Genomic DNA, 18,503 nt, shown 5'->3' with positions numbered 1-18,503 from the left:
TCCATTAATTAAAAAGAGACCCAGTAAAATGTTTTAACTGATTCAAAGGAAAATTCAAAGTACCACACTCAGATACGTAAACCAGGAATTCTGAAATGAATTTTTTTTTTTAATTTATTTATTTTTGGCTGTGTGGGATCTTCGTTGGTGCGCGCAGGCTTTCTCTAGTTGCGGCGAGCGGGGGCTACTCTTCCTTGCGGTGAGCAGGTTTCTCATTGTGGTGGCTTCTCTTCTTGCAGAGCACGGGCTCTAGGCGTGTGAGCTTCAGTAGTTGTGGCACGTGGGCTCAGTAGTTGTGGCGCATGGGCTTACTTGCTCCGTGGCATGTGGGATCTTCCCAGACCAGGGATCGAACCTGTGTCCCCTGCATTGGCAGGTGGATTCTTAACCACTGCACCACCAGGGGAACCCCCTGAAATGAATTTTTGTCCACGAGGCACTAATCAGTTGCACTCTACCATACACAACTGATTTGCATTTCTATGGACAAGAATCATTTGCATTACCAGTTTTCTACAAATTAGAGGGTTGTAAAATAGCTGATAGACAATGAAAAGCAGAGATAACCTTGATGGGGAAGTTAGACAGGACATCCAATAACCTTTTTTTGTCCCTTTTGAAGTCTTTCCTGATACTTCCTTGTCCTGTCTGTAGCATTTCACACTAATGGCCATTCCTAAGACTCTCCCTTTTGCTCTGTGGTGTCACCTCGAATTTCCCCCCACCTCTCTGACTACCCCTTCTCTGCTGAAGTGGGCTCCTCTTCCTCTATCGGTCCCTTAAATGCAGGTAGTATCCAGTGTTTTGTCCTGGATCTTCTTCTCCCTTCCCCCTCTACCCACACTTTTGAAGGTAATGTCATCTGTTCTTTTGTCTTTAAGCCACCAAGGTTACGCTGATGACTCTCAAACCTCTATCTCCAGTATAGCTTCCTTCAGAGTTGCAGACCCTACATTTTCTTAATATCCCCCCAGCACCTCAAATACAACATGATCTACCTATGAAACCCACCTTTTCTTCCTTGAATGGGGTCACCTTTTACCCAGCTGCTTAATCTAAAACCTTGGGAGCCAGGCTTGTCTTTTGCCCCTTCCTCACGCCTCATATCCAATCAGTCACCAAGACCTGCTGAGTCTGCTTCCTTGCTCACGCTCCAGCCTTGCCGCTCTTCCCCATTTCCATTATGCCTGCCTTACTTCAGACTTTCTTCACTTCTTGTCCAGATGAATGTAAGAGCCTCCTATCCAATCTTTCTGTCTCCAGCCTGACCCTATCTAATCCATACTTGACTCGGCTGCTGAAATAATCCTTCTAAAATGCAAATCTGATGTGATACTCTCATCCCTGCAATCATTCCATGGCTCCCTGTCAAGGTCAGGACAAAATTAAGCCCATTAACAAGTCAGTCGAGGGCTTCCATGAGCTGACCCCCTCTGTCCAGCCTTGTGTCTTGTTGAGTCCCTTCCTAGGGTTTAAGGAGACCACTTGCGAGTCTACTTACAGTTCCCCATCATGTGGGCCATGCCATTTCCTGCCTCCTTGGAATGGGTTCTCTCCTTGAAATACTTGTCCATCCCCTTTCACCTTTTCCTAGCTAACTCCTGAGCTTTGCCTCCTGCCTGGAGATTTTCTTGCCCATGTCTGGATTATGGGCTCCTCCTAGGTGCTCCTTTCCTGTGTCCCCATCCCTGGACCCAGGGTCACAGACAAGTTTGTGATTGTTGGCCTAACTCAGGAGAAACTCTGGCTCCCCTGCTTTTCTCTTTCTATGTACTTAGCACACAGGGTCGTCACTGTTTATTTGCATGGCTTCCTCATGAGTCAGGGACTGGGCTCCACAGGCACCCTTTTCCCTCCTCAATGTCTTCTTCCTACACAGTGTCTGACGATGGCTTATCTCCCCTGGGGAGGTTTTGAAACCATGTAACTCAGATTGGGACTTGAACCCCCAGTCTTTTAACTGAGATCACACACCTGGTCTCAGGACTTAATGAAGCTCCGGTTCTTGATGTCTCATCGAAGAAAGAACTCAGTGAGACAAAGTGATAGGTAAGAAGTGGATTTATTTAGAGAGAAGCACACTCCACAGACAGAGTGTGGGCCATCTCAGAAGGTGAGAGGGCTTGGGAGAAACTCACTCCATAGACAGAGTGTGGGTCATCTCAGAAGGCGAGAAGCCCTGAAATATGGCATGGTTAGTTTTTATGGGCTGGGTAATTTCCTAGGCTAATGAGTGGGAGGATTATTCCAACTATTTCGAGGAAGTGGTGGAGACTTCCAGGAATTGGGCCATTGCCCACTTTTTGATCTTTGATGGTCCTCCTCAGAGCTGTCATGGTGCTGGTGGGTGTGTCACTTAGCATGCTAATGTATTACATTAATACATTAATGAGCATATAATGAGGCTCCAGGTCCACTGCAAGTCAAATTTTCCATCATCTTGGACCTAGTTGGTTCCAACCAGTTTTTGTCATGTCCTATGGCTATGCAGTTTTCCCAAAGGTTGTACCCTGCCCCCTTCCCTCCTGTTTCAGCTTCACCTAATATATAGCATCTGTATATAGCCCCTCTGCCCTATATAGAATCTCAGATAGGGCAGAACAGGAATCGCAGGAAGCCAATAGTAAGGGGAGGAGAAGAACCTGTGATTAATTGATCTGGACCTCTAGTTTCATTTTTTATACTCATTCTTTCATTCAATGACTCAGTACTGGACACTGTGCTAAGTCTCTGCGGTATGGAGATAAGTAAATAATGCTTTCTGTCCTTCAGAAATGTGCAGTCCTTGGGGCTTCCCTGGTGGCACAGTGGTTAAGAATGCACCTGCCAATGCAGGGGACACAGGTTTGATCCCTGGTCTGGGAAGATCCCACATGCCGCGAAGCAACTAAGCCCGTGCGCCACAACTATTGAGCCTGTGCTCTAGAGCCCCCGAGCCACAACTACTGAAGCCAGAACGCCTAGAGCTAGTGCTCCGCAACAAGAGAAGCCACTGCAATCAGAAGCCCGTGCACTGCAAGGAAGAGCAGCCCCAGCTCGCAGCAACTAGAGAAAGCCCTCGCGCGGCAACGAACGCCCAACGGAGCCAAAAATAATAAATAAATAAGATAAATAAATTTATAAAAAGAAAAAAAAAAGAAATGTGCAGTCCAATAACAGAGACCTACCTGCATGCAAATAAATGTAATATGTGATGTAACTGCTAAATACTAGGAATCTGAACACAGTGCCACCTTAGCAGAAAGAGAAAGCCATTGCTTGTAACTGTTGGGGGTTCCGAGTGAGAACTGCTGCCCTCTGAGCAGGGACTTGAAGGATGAGAAAGACAGGCTAGTTTTTCACAGGAAGAAAGGCATTCCAGGCAGAAGCAAGTGGCCCAACAAAGACGCGGAGCTCTAGGTATGGTTTTCCTGGGATCAGCCAACAGTCACAAACTTGTCTGCGGACTGGTTGCAGGATGGGCATACGGGGGGCAACCCGGTATTTAAAGAGTTTTGAGATTCTCCCGGACCTATCCCTCCGCGCCCTTGACCCCTCGGGCACCCGGTGCAGCCACCCACGCCCGGGCAGGGTCTCCAGGCTCCGGGGGCGCCTGGCGCCGGCGGCGCTGCCTCAGCCCACCGGCAGCCGCGGCCTCCTCCGCGCGCCTCTCCACGCCTGGTTTATTATGCACGAGGCAGGCAATTTGCCTTCCGCCCCGGGGACCCATCTCGGAGACAAGAAGGTAGTTTGTTCTCTGTAATGGCTTCTGCTGGAGTGTGGCGGGGCCGAGGCGCGAGCGGGGAGCCGGAGCAGGGCGGGCGGGGAGCGGGGAGCGGGGAGCGCGATGCGCGGAGCGCCCCCCAGCGGCCGTCTGGAGCCCGAAGCCGGCGCAGAGGAGGCTGACTCCTTTTCTCTCCCCTTCTTTCTGCTGCCCTCTTTGCTTCTTAAGCGGTTTCCTTTGTTTCTCCCATTTCCCCCTGTCTTTCGGCTTCATATTCCTTGAGCCTTACTTAGTGTTTCCTTTCCCCTCCCTCGTTTCCTCCCCATCACGCTCTTCTTTGTGCGGAGACCGGGGGTGGGAGGGGCAGGAGGGATACAAGGATGATTAAAACAGCCATCTCTCCCAGCATGGAACGCAGCCTCGCCAGGAAGTTTGTCTCACTCCCTTCCCATTCGAGGCCATCTCTGCCTCTCTTTTTCCCTTTAGCATACTCCTTATCAGTTTCTTAGCCAACGCTAATCTCTGTCCCTATGCCCACGGGAAGACACCCCCAGCACCCTGCCCATCATATCCAGGTGGTGAAATTCAAGACTGATCCCAAGAATGAGCATCCATTTCTCCTGAGGTGTTGCCCATTGCCTCCTCATTCACCAGAGGTGTTTCCTTCCTGAAGCCTAAAGTCTCCCAGGAGAGAGAGAGAGAGAGAGAGAGAGAGAGAGAGATTGAAATCCAGTGACTGGCAGGCTGGCACCTCCTGGGATGATCTCTTCCCAGTGAGGGGTGACTAAATCAGCCAGGTGACCATCTTCTCAGCTGTAAGGTTCTTCCACAAGGCTCAGGAAGAAGCTGGAAGCTGTCTGTCCCAGGGGTCCCCATGCAGAATTATTCCCCGATTTCATCACCCCCAACCCCTTACCTGCGCCATCAACACCACCAGGTCAGGCAGTGGAACTTGTGTCCATGCAGACATCTGCATAGCAGGATGTGAACACTGAGCGAACAGTGAGTGCATGCTATTTACATTCAGGTGAACGAGCTGTGCGCTCCTAATGGCTTACCTCCCCTCTGAATCTCAGTTCTCTCATCTGTAAAATAAGGAGGTTGCATTGGATGGAGTCAGAGATCTACAAACTGTGCTAATCCGTGACTCTATGTTAGGGGTAGAGACTATCCCAGAATATCCCAGGCAGGGGAATATCCTCTGTGCTCATGGATTCAAAAAGTTTCCCTGTGCAAGGGGAGTCCCTGAGTCATCTGAACGAGTGGAAGGGAGTGGCAGGGTAGGCTGGGGCACGGAAGGAGGAGCAGGAGTGATCTGGGGCAGACGTGTGTCTGAAAGAAGCAGGGGAAGAGGGGCTGAGCTGGGTTACAAGTGTAGCCACAGGGAAAGAGTGTGGGGACTGGGATGGTTGGAAAGTAAAGGGGTGGAGGGTTGAAGCCCAGAGCTTGAGGACACCTCAGGTGACGTTCTCAGTGTGGAGGAAGTCGAAAGGCTCCTGGGGAACAAGGAGGGAGTGGCAGGAGGGGACAGAAGGGCCCCAGCAGGCTGGGAAGAAGAAAACAAAGAGGTGCCCAGGCCAGGAATTGAGCAGGGACAGTGGTCCAGGAGCCTGAAGGACATGTGGCTTGGAGGGTGAGGGGGAGCTGTGTGGTGGAGGACCTGGACCTTCCTGCTGAATCTCCTCCAAGCCTGTTGTCATCTGAGGACCCTGTCCCCTGAGGTTTGCTGGATTTCCCAACAGTGCAGGGGCACCTCCTCCAAAGAACTTGAGGGTTTATGCTCAAGGCATCACATCCGCCTTCCCAGGAAAGGATAAGTGGCTTCTAATTGAAAGGCAGGAAGACCCTGGGCATGTGTGTTTGTGTGGGGGGCCAGTGTGTGCACAGGGGAGCCTGTGTAGGGGATGGGGATGTGCGTGTGGACTGGGGTGTGCCTGGACTGGGGCAGGGGACTGTGCAGGAATGGGGCTGCTGCTGGGGCTGCGTGGGACTTGGGAGCACCTGCCAGAGTCCAGCCACAGCTCTGGGGAAAGAGGGAGGAGTCAAGGGAGGGCTGAGAACCAGGGAGAGGAGCCCGCCCAGGCTGCAGTGGCGTGGCGAGAGGAGAATGAATGGGCCTGACCAGGATGAGGAACCTTTCCTCAGTTACAGATCTTATGAAGGAGAACAAAGGAGCAGGGAGAAGGCACAGCATGGAGGGAGAGAGACGCCAAATGGAGGAGGAGGATGGAAGAGGGAGGGCAAGTAGGAGAATGACAGAGCCCAGGGGAGACTGATCCAGGAAGGAGAGGCCCGTTCAGCTCAGTAATACTTGTGCACCTGCTCTGGGCACTGTGGGGAAGGAAGAGGCAATTCTGGCCTTTAGGGGAGGGAAGCAGATGCAACCACAGGTAATTCCTGAGATGGGGGGGGGGAGGGGAAGCTGCTATTCTCACCTGGGGTTTCAGAGGAGGCTGCAGGAAAGAATGAGCAAGAGACTGAGATATACTCTATAGATACAGTGAGAGGAGGAGTGTGGCAGGTAGCAATCTGTTTTGAGGGGCCGAGGCCGAGCTCAGTGCTAAAGAACGTGGCCCAGGAGAGAATTTTTGGTCACGGAAGCCTCCTCACTAGGGCTCTCCCTGCCCCTCAGCGGAGGAAGTCAGTCACTCTGCCTTGGTGGGCTGCCCGGAGGACGCTCACATATTCTGCTCTGCTCTTTGGTGATACAGACCAAACTATGTCACACCCAGTGCCACACCTTCCATTGGTGCTCAACAGATGCTCCATGAATAAATAACTGAACCAAGCAGCGTGCCTTGCACCAAGCAAGACCCCTCCAAGGAAGACAATATTTTTTTCAATTTTATTGACGAGGGAGTCAAGGCTCTTTCTCAGCTTTGGGAAGAGAATTTAAAACTAAATTCGTAGTTTCCCTGGGCTTGAGCAGTCTTTTTTTCTTTCTTTAAAAAAAAGGAAAGAAAAGAAAAGCTTAACATGATCATAGGTCTGATTTATTAGCTTCCATCCTGGTCAACATAAAATAATTATAAATTCAAGATTACAGTGAAAATCACTACCATGTTAATTTTTTGAAAAAAGTGTAGGAAGTTCGTAGGCTATATACATTGTCTTCCACGTTTTCTCCTGTGAATGTTAAAAAAAAAAAAAAAAAAAAAAAAAAAAAAATCCGGGACCTCCTTGGTGGCGCAGTGGTTAAGAGTCCGCCTGCCAATGCAGGAGACACAGGTTCGATCCCTGGTCTGGGAATATCCCACATGCCGCGGAGCAACTAAGCCCGTGCACCACAACTACTGAGCCTGCGCTCTAGAGCCCGTGAGCCACAACTACTGAAGCCCGTGTGCCTAGAGCCCGTGCACCGCAAGAAGGGAAGTCACCGCAGTGAGAAGCCCGCGCACCTCAATGAAGAGTAGCTCCTGCTCGCGGCAACTAGAGGAAGCCCGTGTGCAGCAACGAAGACCCAACACAGCCATAAATAAATAAATTAAAAAAAAAAATCCTGTCATGCAATAGAAACGGTTTTAATTGGAAGGGGAAGGAAAAAGGGGAAGATAGTGGGAGTGGGAGTGGGAGTGGGGAGAATGCGGGCAGGAACCTGGGAGATGCGGAGACACCCCCGTGAGAAACTGGAATTCTCATCAGCTCCCAGAACGGAACCAGGGGAGCCAGATGAGGCCCCTCCAGGCTGCGGGCGTCTTCTCCTCCAGGGGGCGCAGCAGAGCACCCTGTGCCTGGTCCGCACGGCCCCTGGGGGTCTGGCCTGTGGCTTCCCGTGGAGCAACTAGCTTTGGCCCAGGCACCGGGAGGGCACTGACTCTCCCTGCGTCTGCCATCGTCTAAGAGAGCCACAACACAGTCCAGAAAAGCCTTTGCGCTTCAGCCAGAGCCCGCCGCAGTCCCTCCTGGCTCCACTGTCCTCCCAGCTGTGGATGAGTAATGGGGCAGCCGGGCTCAGCATCACCCCCTCCCACTCCTCCATGCACCCTTGCACCCTCCTCCCCTCCACCATACGCAGAGTCTGGAGACCCTTACCGGGAGAAGGGTAAGGCAGGGCACAATTTGTCTTTCTGTAATTATCTGTCAGGTTCAGCTTGTGAAGCCTCAGCCACCTTCCCCCAACCATGCAATAAAATAAATTACATACACACGGAGACACGGATGGCACGATCTTGCCCTCCGCCCCCAGTGGGCTCAGCTCTGGGAGAAAAGCTCTGCTCAGGCGAGTCCAGGACTGCTGATACCCGCACTGCGGCCCCGGCCGGCCGGACACCCATCCTCCCCCCTCCTCCCGGCCCTGACACGTTTGCTTTCATCTTTCAGCCTGAGTTCCTTGCTGGCGAGAAGGGGGAGATCCATTTGGCCTCTAAGAAATCGTGGTTGCCGAGAAAGAAAGAAAAACACATTTTTGGCCATTTCTGATGAGAGGAGTTGGAGGTGGGAGAGAGGCCTTAAGGTTGCCTATAATTTCTAAAATGGACTGTAAGGCAAGCACAGTGCAATGACTGAGTCTCTTCTCTGTAACAGTGATGGCAGCCACTGTACGTAGGGCCAGCGGGCCCAGGCACCACGCTAAGCTCTTTACACACGTTGTTTCATGGAGCCCCACAAGGAAACCCCGTGGAACAGGGGTTTTTATCCGCACTGTGGAGATGAAGACTCGGAGACTCAGAGAAGTCGAGCGATCTGCCCTCAGTCACACAGCTGGTTGTGCCTGACTTGAGGCCCGGCTCTTCACTGTTATGGGGTGGGGCTCTGTGGAGCTCTAGCTCTTGAAGGCAGAGGAGCAGGGGGTGGGCTCTTGTTACTTCCTCTTTAAAATATGCATAATATGATCATCTTCTCTGAATCCCTGTGACAGTTAAAGATAGCAAGTCTTGGTATTTGTAGGGGCTGGAGAAACGAGGTACCTCACCCTCTGCCCTCTCTTCAGTGTCCCTCCATACGCAGGGAGCTCGGTGCTGTGAGCCTGGTTGGACACAGACATCCTTGAGGACTCAGAGGAACATTTTGGGTCAGGGGTCCTGATCCTTTCTGTGCGCAGGACCCCTCTGGCAGTTTGGTGAAGTCTTTGGGCCCCTCCTCACAATGTTCCCAAATGCATATGCTGAAATAGGTAGGATTACAAAGGAAGCCAATTATACTGAAATACTGTTATTGAAAGAGTCAAAAAAACCAAATTTGTGACATAGTAATCTACCACCTACTTTAACAATGCATTCAATAACCAGATCTAGCAGCAGATCTAATAACTACCGTAATTTCCAGGTGGTGATGAGTGTAAATGATATTTCAAGAGATCTGCGGGGGCTTCCCTGGTGGTGCAGTGGTTGAGAGTCCGCCTGCCAATGCAGGGGACACGGGTTCGAGCCCTGGTCTGGGAAGATCCCACATGCCACGGAGCAACTAGGCCCGTGAGCCACAACTACTGAGCCTGCGCGTCTGGAGCCTGTGCTCCGCCACAAGAGAGGCCACGACAGTGAGAGGCCCGCGCACCGTGATGAAGAGTGGCCCCCACTCGCCGCAACTAGGAGAAGCCCTCACATAGAAAAAGAAGACCCAACACAGCCAAAAATAAAAAAAAAAACAAAAAAAACAAAAACCAGATCTGCGGCAACTGATAGAATATGAAAGCATCTTGATTTCTATTAGTGACAGAAGCACAGGTATTGCTAATCTTACTGGGGCTTGTAGAGGAATACTAAATTCACTTAGCGGTTCGTGACAATGTATCTTTTTCCCCAATTCAAGTTCCCAGACCCTCCAATAAATCTAACCATGGATTCCAAGTTAAGAGTGGTAGCAATTGGCTGACATACATGTTAGTATGGATTAAAAGTGCAATTTAGGGGTAGACAACTAGGGAGATCAAATAAAACCTTCCTTCAGACAGAGAGGTTTGACAGTACTTGGGCCTTCCTTTGGCTTGGGTCACCCAGGATTTCCTGGAATATTCAAGGTGTGTCTATGAATGAAGCAACCAAGGACCAGCGTGTTTCAGGGACCTGCCTGAGAGCCCTAAGGAGTGAGCCACGGAAGTTAGCTCAAACTCTTCAGTGCCCCTGACTCTGCTCCTAGGCGGTCTCCACCTCACCGTGGCCCCTTTTTCCTCTGCCCTCTGCCGTTGAGGTAAACACAGCTCCCCTCTGTTGGGCTCTGCTCCCCTCACCCCTCGGCCCTGCACTGTACCCTCAGCTACCACGTGGCTCGTGTGGCTCCATGTGGCTCCACGTGGCTCACTGCTGCACAGCTGTGAGGAAACGGGAGGGTCTGGGCTGGGTGGCAGGAGGGAGCTGGGCTCAGAGCAGTAGTGCCAGCTCCTTCAAGCTGAGGGAAAAGGCCACTTTGCCATTCAGGTGGGACCAGAAAAAGCAGCTGGCATTTACTGGAGGGTGAGGAAGTGGGGGCTGGGAGCCCTCAGGCTGGATAAATGGGGCCATGCAAGGCCTTTGGCGAGGAAGCTGCCCACATAACATCCTTGGGATTTGAAATGGAGGGGATTCCTTCACCGCCCCAGTCTCCTGGGGCTGCACCATGGAAAGAATGCAAACCTTGGATTCAGAGCGTCTGGCTGTACCCCTGACTTGCCATGAGACCTTGAGCAAATTACTTCACTTCTTTGTGCCTGTTTTCTCAACTGTGAACGAAGACTAATGAGAGCGTCTTCCTCTCCGTTCTCAGGAGGAGGTGGGGCGGTGGGGGGAGAATGTAAGGCAAAACTGCTTTGTAATCTCTAAAGTGTTTTATCGGTGTTAATTATTATTAACGGGAAAGTACTCTTCTTCCCAGGTCATATTTGTATGGTTGTCTTCTAGAGCCATCTTATTTGGATGGAGCTTTAATTAAATCAGCAGCCCCAGAAAACTCTAAGGAACTTGATCTTGCTCACTCACTGGGCCTTTCTGACCCAAACCAGGCATATATATTTTTGGGGCACACATTTAAAAAGATTTACATATCTCTATTTGTATATATCACAGGATTTACCTATTTGGCTTTTCCTGTCTAAGATACATTATTAAAGGGCTTACAGCACCTCAGACTTCACAACGAGTCTTTACATCTTTCTCCTTAGAGCCTCATAATCTTATGAGATGGGTATATTTTTTTCAACTTTACTGATGAGGAAACTGAGGTTTACTTATACAAGGATTTAGTGGCTGAGTGCGTCCAGGAATCCATCTTATGACTCCTTCCAGCATTTGCTTTCATTGTCATTGAGACAGACTCATTGGAGGGTGGAGACAGCAGTGATAAAAAGGGCCTGGGGAGGTAATACGACGTTGAAATCCTTACTCAAAGGAAAACTGGTAACTGGCACTCTTCACGGTTGTTTCTCCTATTCTTGGTTTATCATCCTTGTTGCCAGGTCGGTCGGCTGCCCTTACTTACTCGTTGATGGGGAATGTCACGGAGGCTTCAGGGAGACACTCTCTGAAGTGACTTTTTCTGTTCTTGAAGCGCCAAGCTTATTTTTTGTCTTGAGCTGGCAGTGCTGTTCTACTTGTGGGGTCATGCTCCCCTCAGGTGGTGACAGTGGTGAACTACAAGTGCACAAACGTTTCTGGGCCCTCACAGTGGCACAAGGCGATGTAGTAGAATTGTCACTCTGGTTGGTGACCTTGATGCGGGGATCTGCCTCAGGCACAGATGGGGACTTTGTGCATGCAGACATTGGCTTCCAGCAGCAAAGCATCCTCATACTACACAATGCTTCATCCCCCAGACCCCAGACTTTTGGCTCTCTGAACCCCTAGAGAAAGCCAAGAACAGCCCTGAGGTGAGGCTGGAGAGGCCATTGTTCAAGAAACACAATACCGTGAAATCTTGAGCAGGCATTTTGCATTTTATCTGAAGTACCTTTTTTTTAAAGTCTCAAACTATCCTGTGAGATGTTATATGCCCATTTTGCAGATAAGGAAATGGAGACCTAGAGAGCTTAAATCACTGTTTCTCAAACTTTTTAGTTTCATTATCCTGTGACACTCTTAAGAAGTATGGAGGGGACTTCCCTGGTGGCGCATTGGCTAGAACTCTGCTCTCCCAATGCAGGGGGCCCGGGTTTGATCCCTGGTCAGGGAACTAGATCCCACGTGCATGCCGCAACTAAGAGTTCGCATGCCACAACTAAGGAGCCAGCTTGCTGAAACTAAGGAGCCCATGTGCTGCAACTAAGGAGCTGGTGAGCTACAACTAAGGAGCCCTGGAGCCACAACTAAGGAGTCCGCCTACTACAACTAAGACCTGGTGCAACCAAATATTTAAAAAAAAAAAAAAGTTTGGAGAACTTCAAGGAGCTTTTCTTTATGTGGGTTATATTATCCATGTTTACCATATTAGAAATTAACACTGAACTTTAAAAAGAACCTATTAATTCATAAAAATAACAATAATAAACTTATTTTTGAAAGAAGGAAGAATAGCATTGTTTCATATTTTTGCAAGTCTCTTTAACACTTGACTTATTAGGAGACATGTCATGTAACCTCTCAAAAATTCATGAGGGAATGAGAGTGAAAAAGGAAAGTAATAATTTACTGTTTTTATGAAAATAGTTTCAATCTCGCGGATGCCCAGAAAGGGTCTTGGGGGACCCCCAGGGGTCCCAGGACCATACTTTAAGAGCCACTGGCTTAAATAATTTGCCTGCGGGTGCATAGCTAGTGTGAAGTGGCGCAGCTAGGATTTCACACCGGGCTTGTCTGCTCTCACAGTACATCCTCTGGCCAATCTTTCACACTCACTGCCTCCCTCATTTACCTTTGGGCACCAGGGGCCTCCTCTGTAAAAGAGAGTGGGATTCTGGATGGCCTAAGGCCCTTCTGGGGCTGACGCTTCATGATTCTGTCTGGACCGTGGCAGCTCTGGGCAGCTCTGATTCGCAGGCTGCTGTCAGCTTAGGGAATCCACAGTGTTTGAGATTCAGTGGACTGGAATAGTTAGAGCATCTAAAGGAACCGAGAAAGACCAGTGGGGGTCTCCTCACATCCTCTTGAGAAGACAGCTCTGTGAGTCTAAACTTTTCCGAGGATACAGATGTCTCACCCCACCCCCAGCTTGTGGCATCATCCGTTTCAGCCCCTGACACAGTCACTCAGCCCTCAGGGCCAGGAGAATGGGTATGGGCAGAGGTCCCCATCCCTTTGGCCTGTTTTTAGACAAAAGTTTTGAGGATGCACTCCTCTGAATTCCACTCACCCTCCTTCTTCATACCCCGCCTTAAAAAACGATTGAGCAGAGAAAGGTTTACGAATGGACATTTCAAGTGGAAGGAATAGAATGGGCAAAGTCACGGAAACAGTAAATTATCAGGAACTTTGGTAAGTTTGTTATTCAACTGGCATTTTAACTGGCCTTCTGACTCAGTCTCTCCCTTCTCCCATTTGTCTTACACATTGACTATACCCGATTAATCTTGTTTAATGTTTATTTCACTTGTCACTCCCCTCGTCAGAAACTTTCCCTGGGTCCCTCTTAGTTGAAATCCATCACCCTCATCTGGCATTCAAGGCCCTTTCCCATTGGCTAGTACTCTTTTCTTGACCTGATTTCCCATTGTTTCCCTACATGCATCATGTGTCTGGCTCACCGCCACTTATGTCTGTCACATGCTCCCTCCCACTCCTAAATCCAAGCCATACATTTTCCTAATATTTCCCCTGTTTCAGGAAGCACCCCACCCCATCGAGCTAGCCCACAGGGGCTCCCCAGGTGTCAGAATGCATAGAGCATTCCATTAGTACCCGCCCTTGGCCTTTCTCAGAAACCGCCTGGCACTGAGATTGGGGAAGCCCTCAGCCACATCTGGCCCAGAAGCTCCTTGAAAAAGGGAGCAGCATCTTATCCTTTTCCACTGCCTTTTCCCTTTGGTCCCCATTACCCACTGGATGTGTTATGGTGGTTGGTACTTGTTGGTTTCATCCCTACAAGTGCAGGACATGGAGCTGCAGACAGACCTCTCTGAAGGTTCTGGGGAGAAAACAGAGGAGGAGGCAACACAGGAGAATGCAGGGCACAATACTAACTCGGGCTAATGGCATTTTAGAGCAAAGAGACTTCTGATAGGGAAAGAAGAGCTGCCTCAAAGCAGGAGATGTCTTACTCCTCCGTGAACACAGGAGGCAGCAAGGCAGAGGAAAAATAAGCTGGCTTTTCTGTGAGACTTGAACAGAGAGTCAGCCTCTCTGAGTCTCTGAGCCTCACTCAACTTCCCACCTGCGTGCATAATGCCCTTTTCATAGGGTAGTTAAGCAGAACAGAGATAATGTTAAGAGCCAGCGTATAATTGATGATAAAAAATGATGAAATTTGCAGCTCAGGAGATCTTCTGGATAAGAGCTTCCCATTATCGTGGATAACCTGATTATCGTCTGTTGGGGACAAACTCCCCAACTCTAAGAGTGTGAAGGAGAGAGGATCCCCCTGTCTAGCGGTTGCTGCAGGGACCAGGTTTGCTGACCCTCTGCTGCCATCAGGTGGCCATAGCTTGCAATGCAGTCTGGCTGATTTGTTACTAAGTTCCCAGTAAGGATAAAACTGAGGAGATTTGTGTGCGTGAGGAGTTGGAGGAGCGAGGAGATCCTGGAGGACAGACGAAAAGGAGAGGAGGGTAACTTAGAGTCCCTGGGTAGCATGGAGTGACTGGCCCAGGAGTCTGGTAATCATGCACAAGGCTGTTAAATTAAGGAACCGTAGAGGACTGCCCCCACTCCACGATCCCCACCCACTCCACAATCATCCCAATTGGTATTGCCCATTGGGGTGTTGTGAGATCCAGTCCCACAGACATCTCCAGCTCTATATGGTTCCATTCTCACACTCCAGAACCACCATCTTTCTAGCCCATTAATACAACAGAATCCTCCCCTTACAGGGCTTTGCACATGCTGCTCTCTTGAACAGGGGTCCCCAACCCCTGGGCCATGGACCGGTACCAGTCTGTGGTCTGTTAGGAACCAGGCTGCACAGCAGGAGGTGAGTGGCAGGTGAGCGAGTGAAGCTTCATCTGTATTTACAGCCGCTCCCCATGGCTCGCATTACCGCCTGAGCTCTGCCTCCTGTCAGATCAGCGGAGGCATTAGATTCTCATAGGAGTGCGAACCCTACTGTGAACTGTGCATGCGGTGGATCTAGGGATATAGGCTGTGCGCTCCTTATGAGAATCTAATGCCTGATGATCTGAGGTGGAGCTGAGGCGGTGATGCTAGTGCTGGGGAGCAGCTGCAAATACAGATTATCATTAGCAGAGAGGTTTGACTGCACAGAGACCATAATAAGTCAATTGCTTGCTGACTCAAAGCAAAACCCTATCAGTGAGTAACAAGTGAAAACAAGCTCAGGGCTCCCACTGATTCTGCATTATGGTGAGTTGTATAATTACTTCATTATATATTACAATGTAATAATAATAGAAATAAAGTGCACAATAAATGTAGTGTGCTTGAATCATCCCGAAACCATCTCTCCCCTGCCACCCCCACCCCTGGTCCGTGGAAAAATTGTCTTCTGCGAAACCAGTCCCTGGTGCCAAAAAGGTTGGGGGCCGCTAGTCTAGAAGACCACACCCCTCCACCCCCACCATCACCGTGTCTAACTTCCATTCACTTCTCAGCTCTCAGCCCAGGTGTGACTTCCTCAGGTAAGCCTTCCCCAGTCAGCTTCCCTTGGTACACGCTCTCATGAAGCCTAATTCTTTTCAGAGTCTGTTCTCAGTTGATAATGAAGCATTCATCCATGTGATTAGTTAGTTAGCATATATCTCTCACTGTGCTGTGTGGGCTGTAGGAGATGCAGCCCCTTTCTGTCGTATCCCTAGCACCCGGGACAGAGCTTGATACAAAGCAAAGCCTCAATAACCATCTGATGGATGAACAGAGGCATTTGCAGGATAGGAAAGAAAGATCTGGAGAGTGTTAGGAGTGGTGAGGATCTTTCTGCCGAATCTGAGGCATGACAGATCTTTTCTGGGCTGCCCCCTCCTCAAAAGAAGATGCATGGGAACCCCACACACTCATTTCCCGCTCCACTCCACTCCACCACACCCCACCCCTGCCTACTTCCCAAGCAGGCATGCTGGACTGAGAAAAAGTGTGACAGTCAACTTGAAAGGAAGGCTAGTCTCTCTGATAAAGGAGTCCACTCTACCAGAGGGGAGAGGGATACGTCTTCCTTGGCCACGAGGCTTTGGGTCCCATTGCAGGCCACTTGTAATCAGTCTCTGCTAAAGCTGGTCAACTACCAAAACAAACACCACCACCACCAGGCACTGGAGGGGCAGGTGGGCTCCCCTTGGGTCTGGTAGCAATACTAACCTTTCCTCAGCACCAAGTGATGAAGCTCCTTAATTTCTATGGGTTAAAGTGGAAGGGAATGAATGACCCCTGGCTTGAGATTCAGAGTACACAGCCCAGAAAGCGGGGGTGGGGGGGACTTATCTTTAGAGAGGCATGGACAGACACAGTCCCATGATTCTAAGCAATGAGAAAAGCTTCTGAAGGAGGGGCTCTTGGCTCAAGACTCCAGAGTCAAATGCATGTGAGGGAAGAGACAAGGGGCCACCTGATAGGATGCTTCCAAGAGGAAGGCTTAACAGTAGGGTTGGACATAGAGGTTCTTCTCCTAGAAAAATACTAATTCCTTCTAGGCAAATGTCAAATGCTCCACAGGGTAACCCAAGGCTAATTGGATGAGGGCATGGATTTTCAAAACACTGTGGCTTTAGTTTGGATTTCATTTGAAAAAGAAGTTAATGTGTTCCAAACTCAGAAAAGATCTTAAAAATCAAACCAAATTATGGTTTTAGAATATGCTGTCTTTAAAATTTACCAACCCACAAAGTTGGAGGATGGAGAAGAAGAGAGAAAAGTACTTGGTGCTTCAAATCTTTTTTTAAGAGGAAATACTCTTTGTTTCCAGAATTAGGTGAGGAAGAGGGAGAATTTTACTTAGAATTCAGAGTAGGTGAGCTGTTTCCCTTTCAAGGATCTTCTGGAACTGAGCTTCCAGTATGGTTTTATTGTCGAGTTGGAGATGCTGTGAGCTCCCAATAATTTCAATATCCAGGAGTCAACACATACCTAATATAAAAAGGAAAATTTGGGCTTGGTAATCAATTTTCAATTCTCCGTGAGTTTGGTCCTTTCCTCTGTTCATGCAGAAATCAAGAGCCATTTATAATTTCAGTCTGGAAGATTCCACAGAGGGAAGACATTTTAACTCAGGAGGCTGGAGAAGCCAAAGAGCAACAGGATGAGTGTGAATTATAACGGAGGTGGTGATGGAGGAGGGAAATGAGGCCTGGGGGGAGCTTCTGGCATTGGGGGGTAGGGTGGCTAAAGCAGCTCTTCCTTCCCAGGCTCTACCTCTTGCCTTTGGGGCCTCCAGGTCTTCACCTCAATGGAGTCTCCACCAAGAATCACAGACCTTCATGCCAGCAGTGTTGCCTCCTTTCTTTGGTCTGGTTCTCTGTTCTTGTTGCCTTTGTCTTAGGTTACTTTCCAGACCAGGATGAGTAGAGTGGCCAGAGTCATCAGGAGTGAAATGAAGAAGAGAACTTTTACTAGGTAAGCAGGATCAGATATGGCAGTGGTGAGTGTACCCTTGTCCCATAAGAAGGCTGGAAGTTGCGGGGAAGAAATAGATTTCTCAAAGAGAGCTGAGATATATGGTAGAAGCAGACTGCCCACACAACCAAGAAAACACCAAGAGAATTGGTCTTGCTCTTTGTAATAGCCTAGGAATGAGAGTCAAACTATTGATCTTCTTGCTCACATGGGGTCATTTTCCTTCCGATGTAACTGAGCAGGCAGAGTAGTTTGCTCAACTGCTTCCAATGCAAATACAGTTCTGAGATGATAGTTCAATTGGCAAAACCTCTGAGTGGTAGGCGGGGCTTCTGAGGCTTTGTGATGTCACTTGAGGATAAGGCTAGGGTCTGACCTGAAGGTTCCAGTCCAGAAACTTCCATCTTCTGGGCACCACCTCCCTTCATGTCTGGCCTCCAGATTGAAAAGAGAGTTCCCTAATTGCCTGAGAAGTTATCTCTTCAATCCTCTTTTATTTCTTTATTAAAAAATTTTTCATTTTGAAGTTATTTTACATATATAGGAAGTTACAAAGATAATACAGAGAAGTTCCATGTATCCTTCACCCAGTGTCCCCCAGTGACTAATCTTGTATAACTACAGTACAAAATCAAAACCAGTAGATGGACACTGAAACAAATGTGTGCATATAGTTATACGGCATTTTATCATACAAGTAAATTCTGGTAACCATGCTGAAATCAAGACACAGAATGATTCCATCATTATGAAGAACTATTGTTCACATTCTGTCAGTGGGAGACATGTAGAAACTCACCTCCCTTTAAGTCCCTTTACCTCCTCCATTTATAATATAATTTTATTAAATATTCTTTCTACATATATTGAAATTACCATTTAGACAATATTATGCTTTTTGCTTTAATTTTCAAACATAATTTAGAAAACAAGAGGAGAAGGAAAGTCTACTGTATTTACCCAAATTACTCTTTTTCAACTTGGGTCATTTATATTGTTTGATCTTCAAGCTCATTGATTCTTTTCCTCCGTCCCTTCCATTCTGCTGTTGAGCTTATCCATTGAGTTTTTAATTTTGGTAATTATATTTTTCAGTTTTAAAATTTCCATTTAGTTCTTTTTTATATCTTCCATTATTTCACTGAGATTTTCTATTTTTTAATTTGTTTCAAGTGTATTCATAATTGTTTGTTGAGACATTTTTATGATTCTTCAAAATCCTTGTCAGATAATTCCAATAT

General features: G+C 48.6%; 1 protein-coding gene across 1 annotated transcript; it reads right to left on the bottom strand.

Annotated features, from left to right (window-relative positions):
- Positions 1-9,936: 9,936 nt before the first annotated feature.
- Positions 9,937-17,690, bottom strand: SMIM42 (small integral membrane protein 42; the record flags this gene model as incomplete). Its single annotated transcript, XM_082449815.1, is given in 3 exon segments — positions 9,937-17,184; positions 17,188-17,432; positions 17,639-17,690. Coding segments are annotated over 3 exon segments (357 nt in total). The 3' UTR covers positions 9,937-17,124.
- Positions 17,691-18,503: the final 813 nt, after the last annotated feature.

This window comes from Balaenoptera physalus (genome assembly GCF_965194825.1).
Source record: "Balaenoptera physalus genome assembly, chromosome: 1".
Taxonomy (NCBI): domain Eukaryota; kingdom Metazoa; phylum Chordata; class Mammalia; order Artiodactyla; family Balaenopteridae; genus Balaenoptera; species Balaenoptera physalus.
The sequence above is the reverse complement of the archived record's forward strand: the minus strand, read 5'-3'. Positions and strand labels throughout refer to the sequence as shown.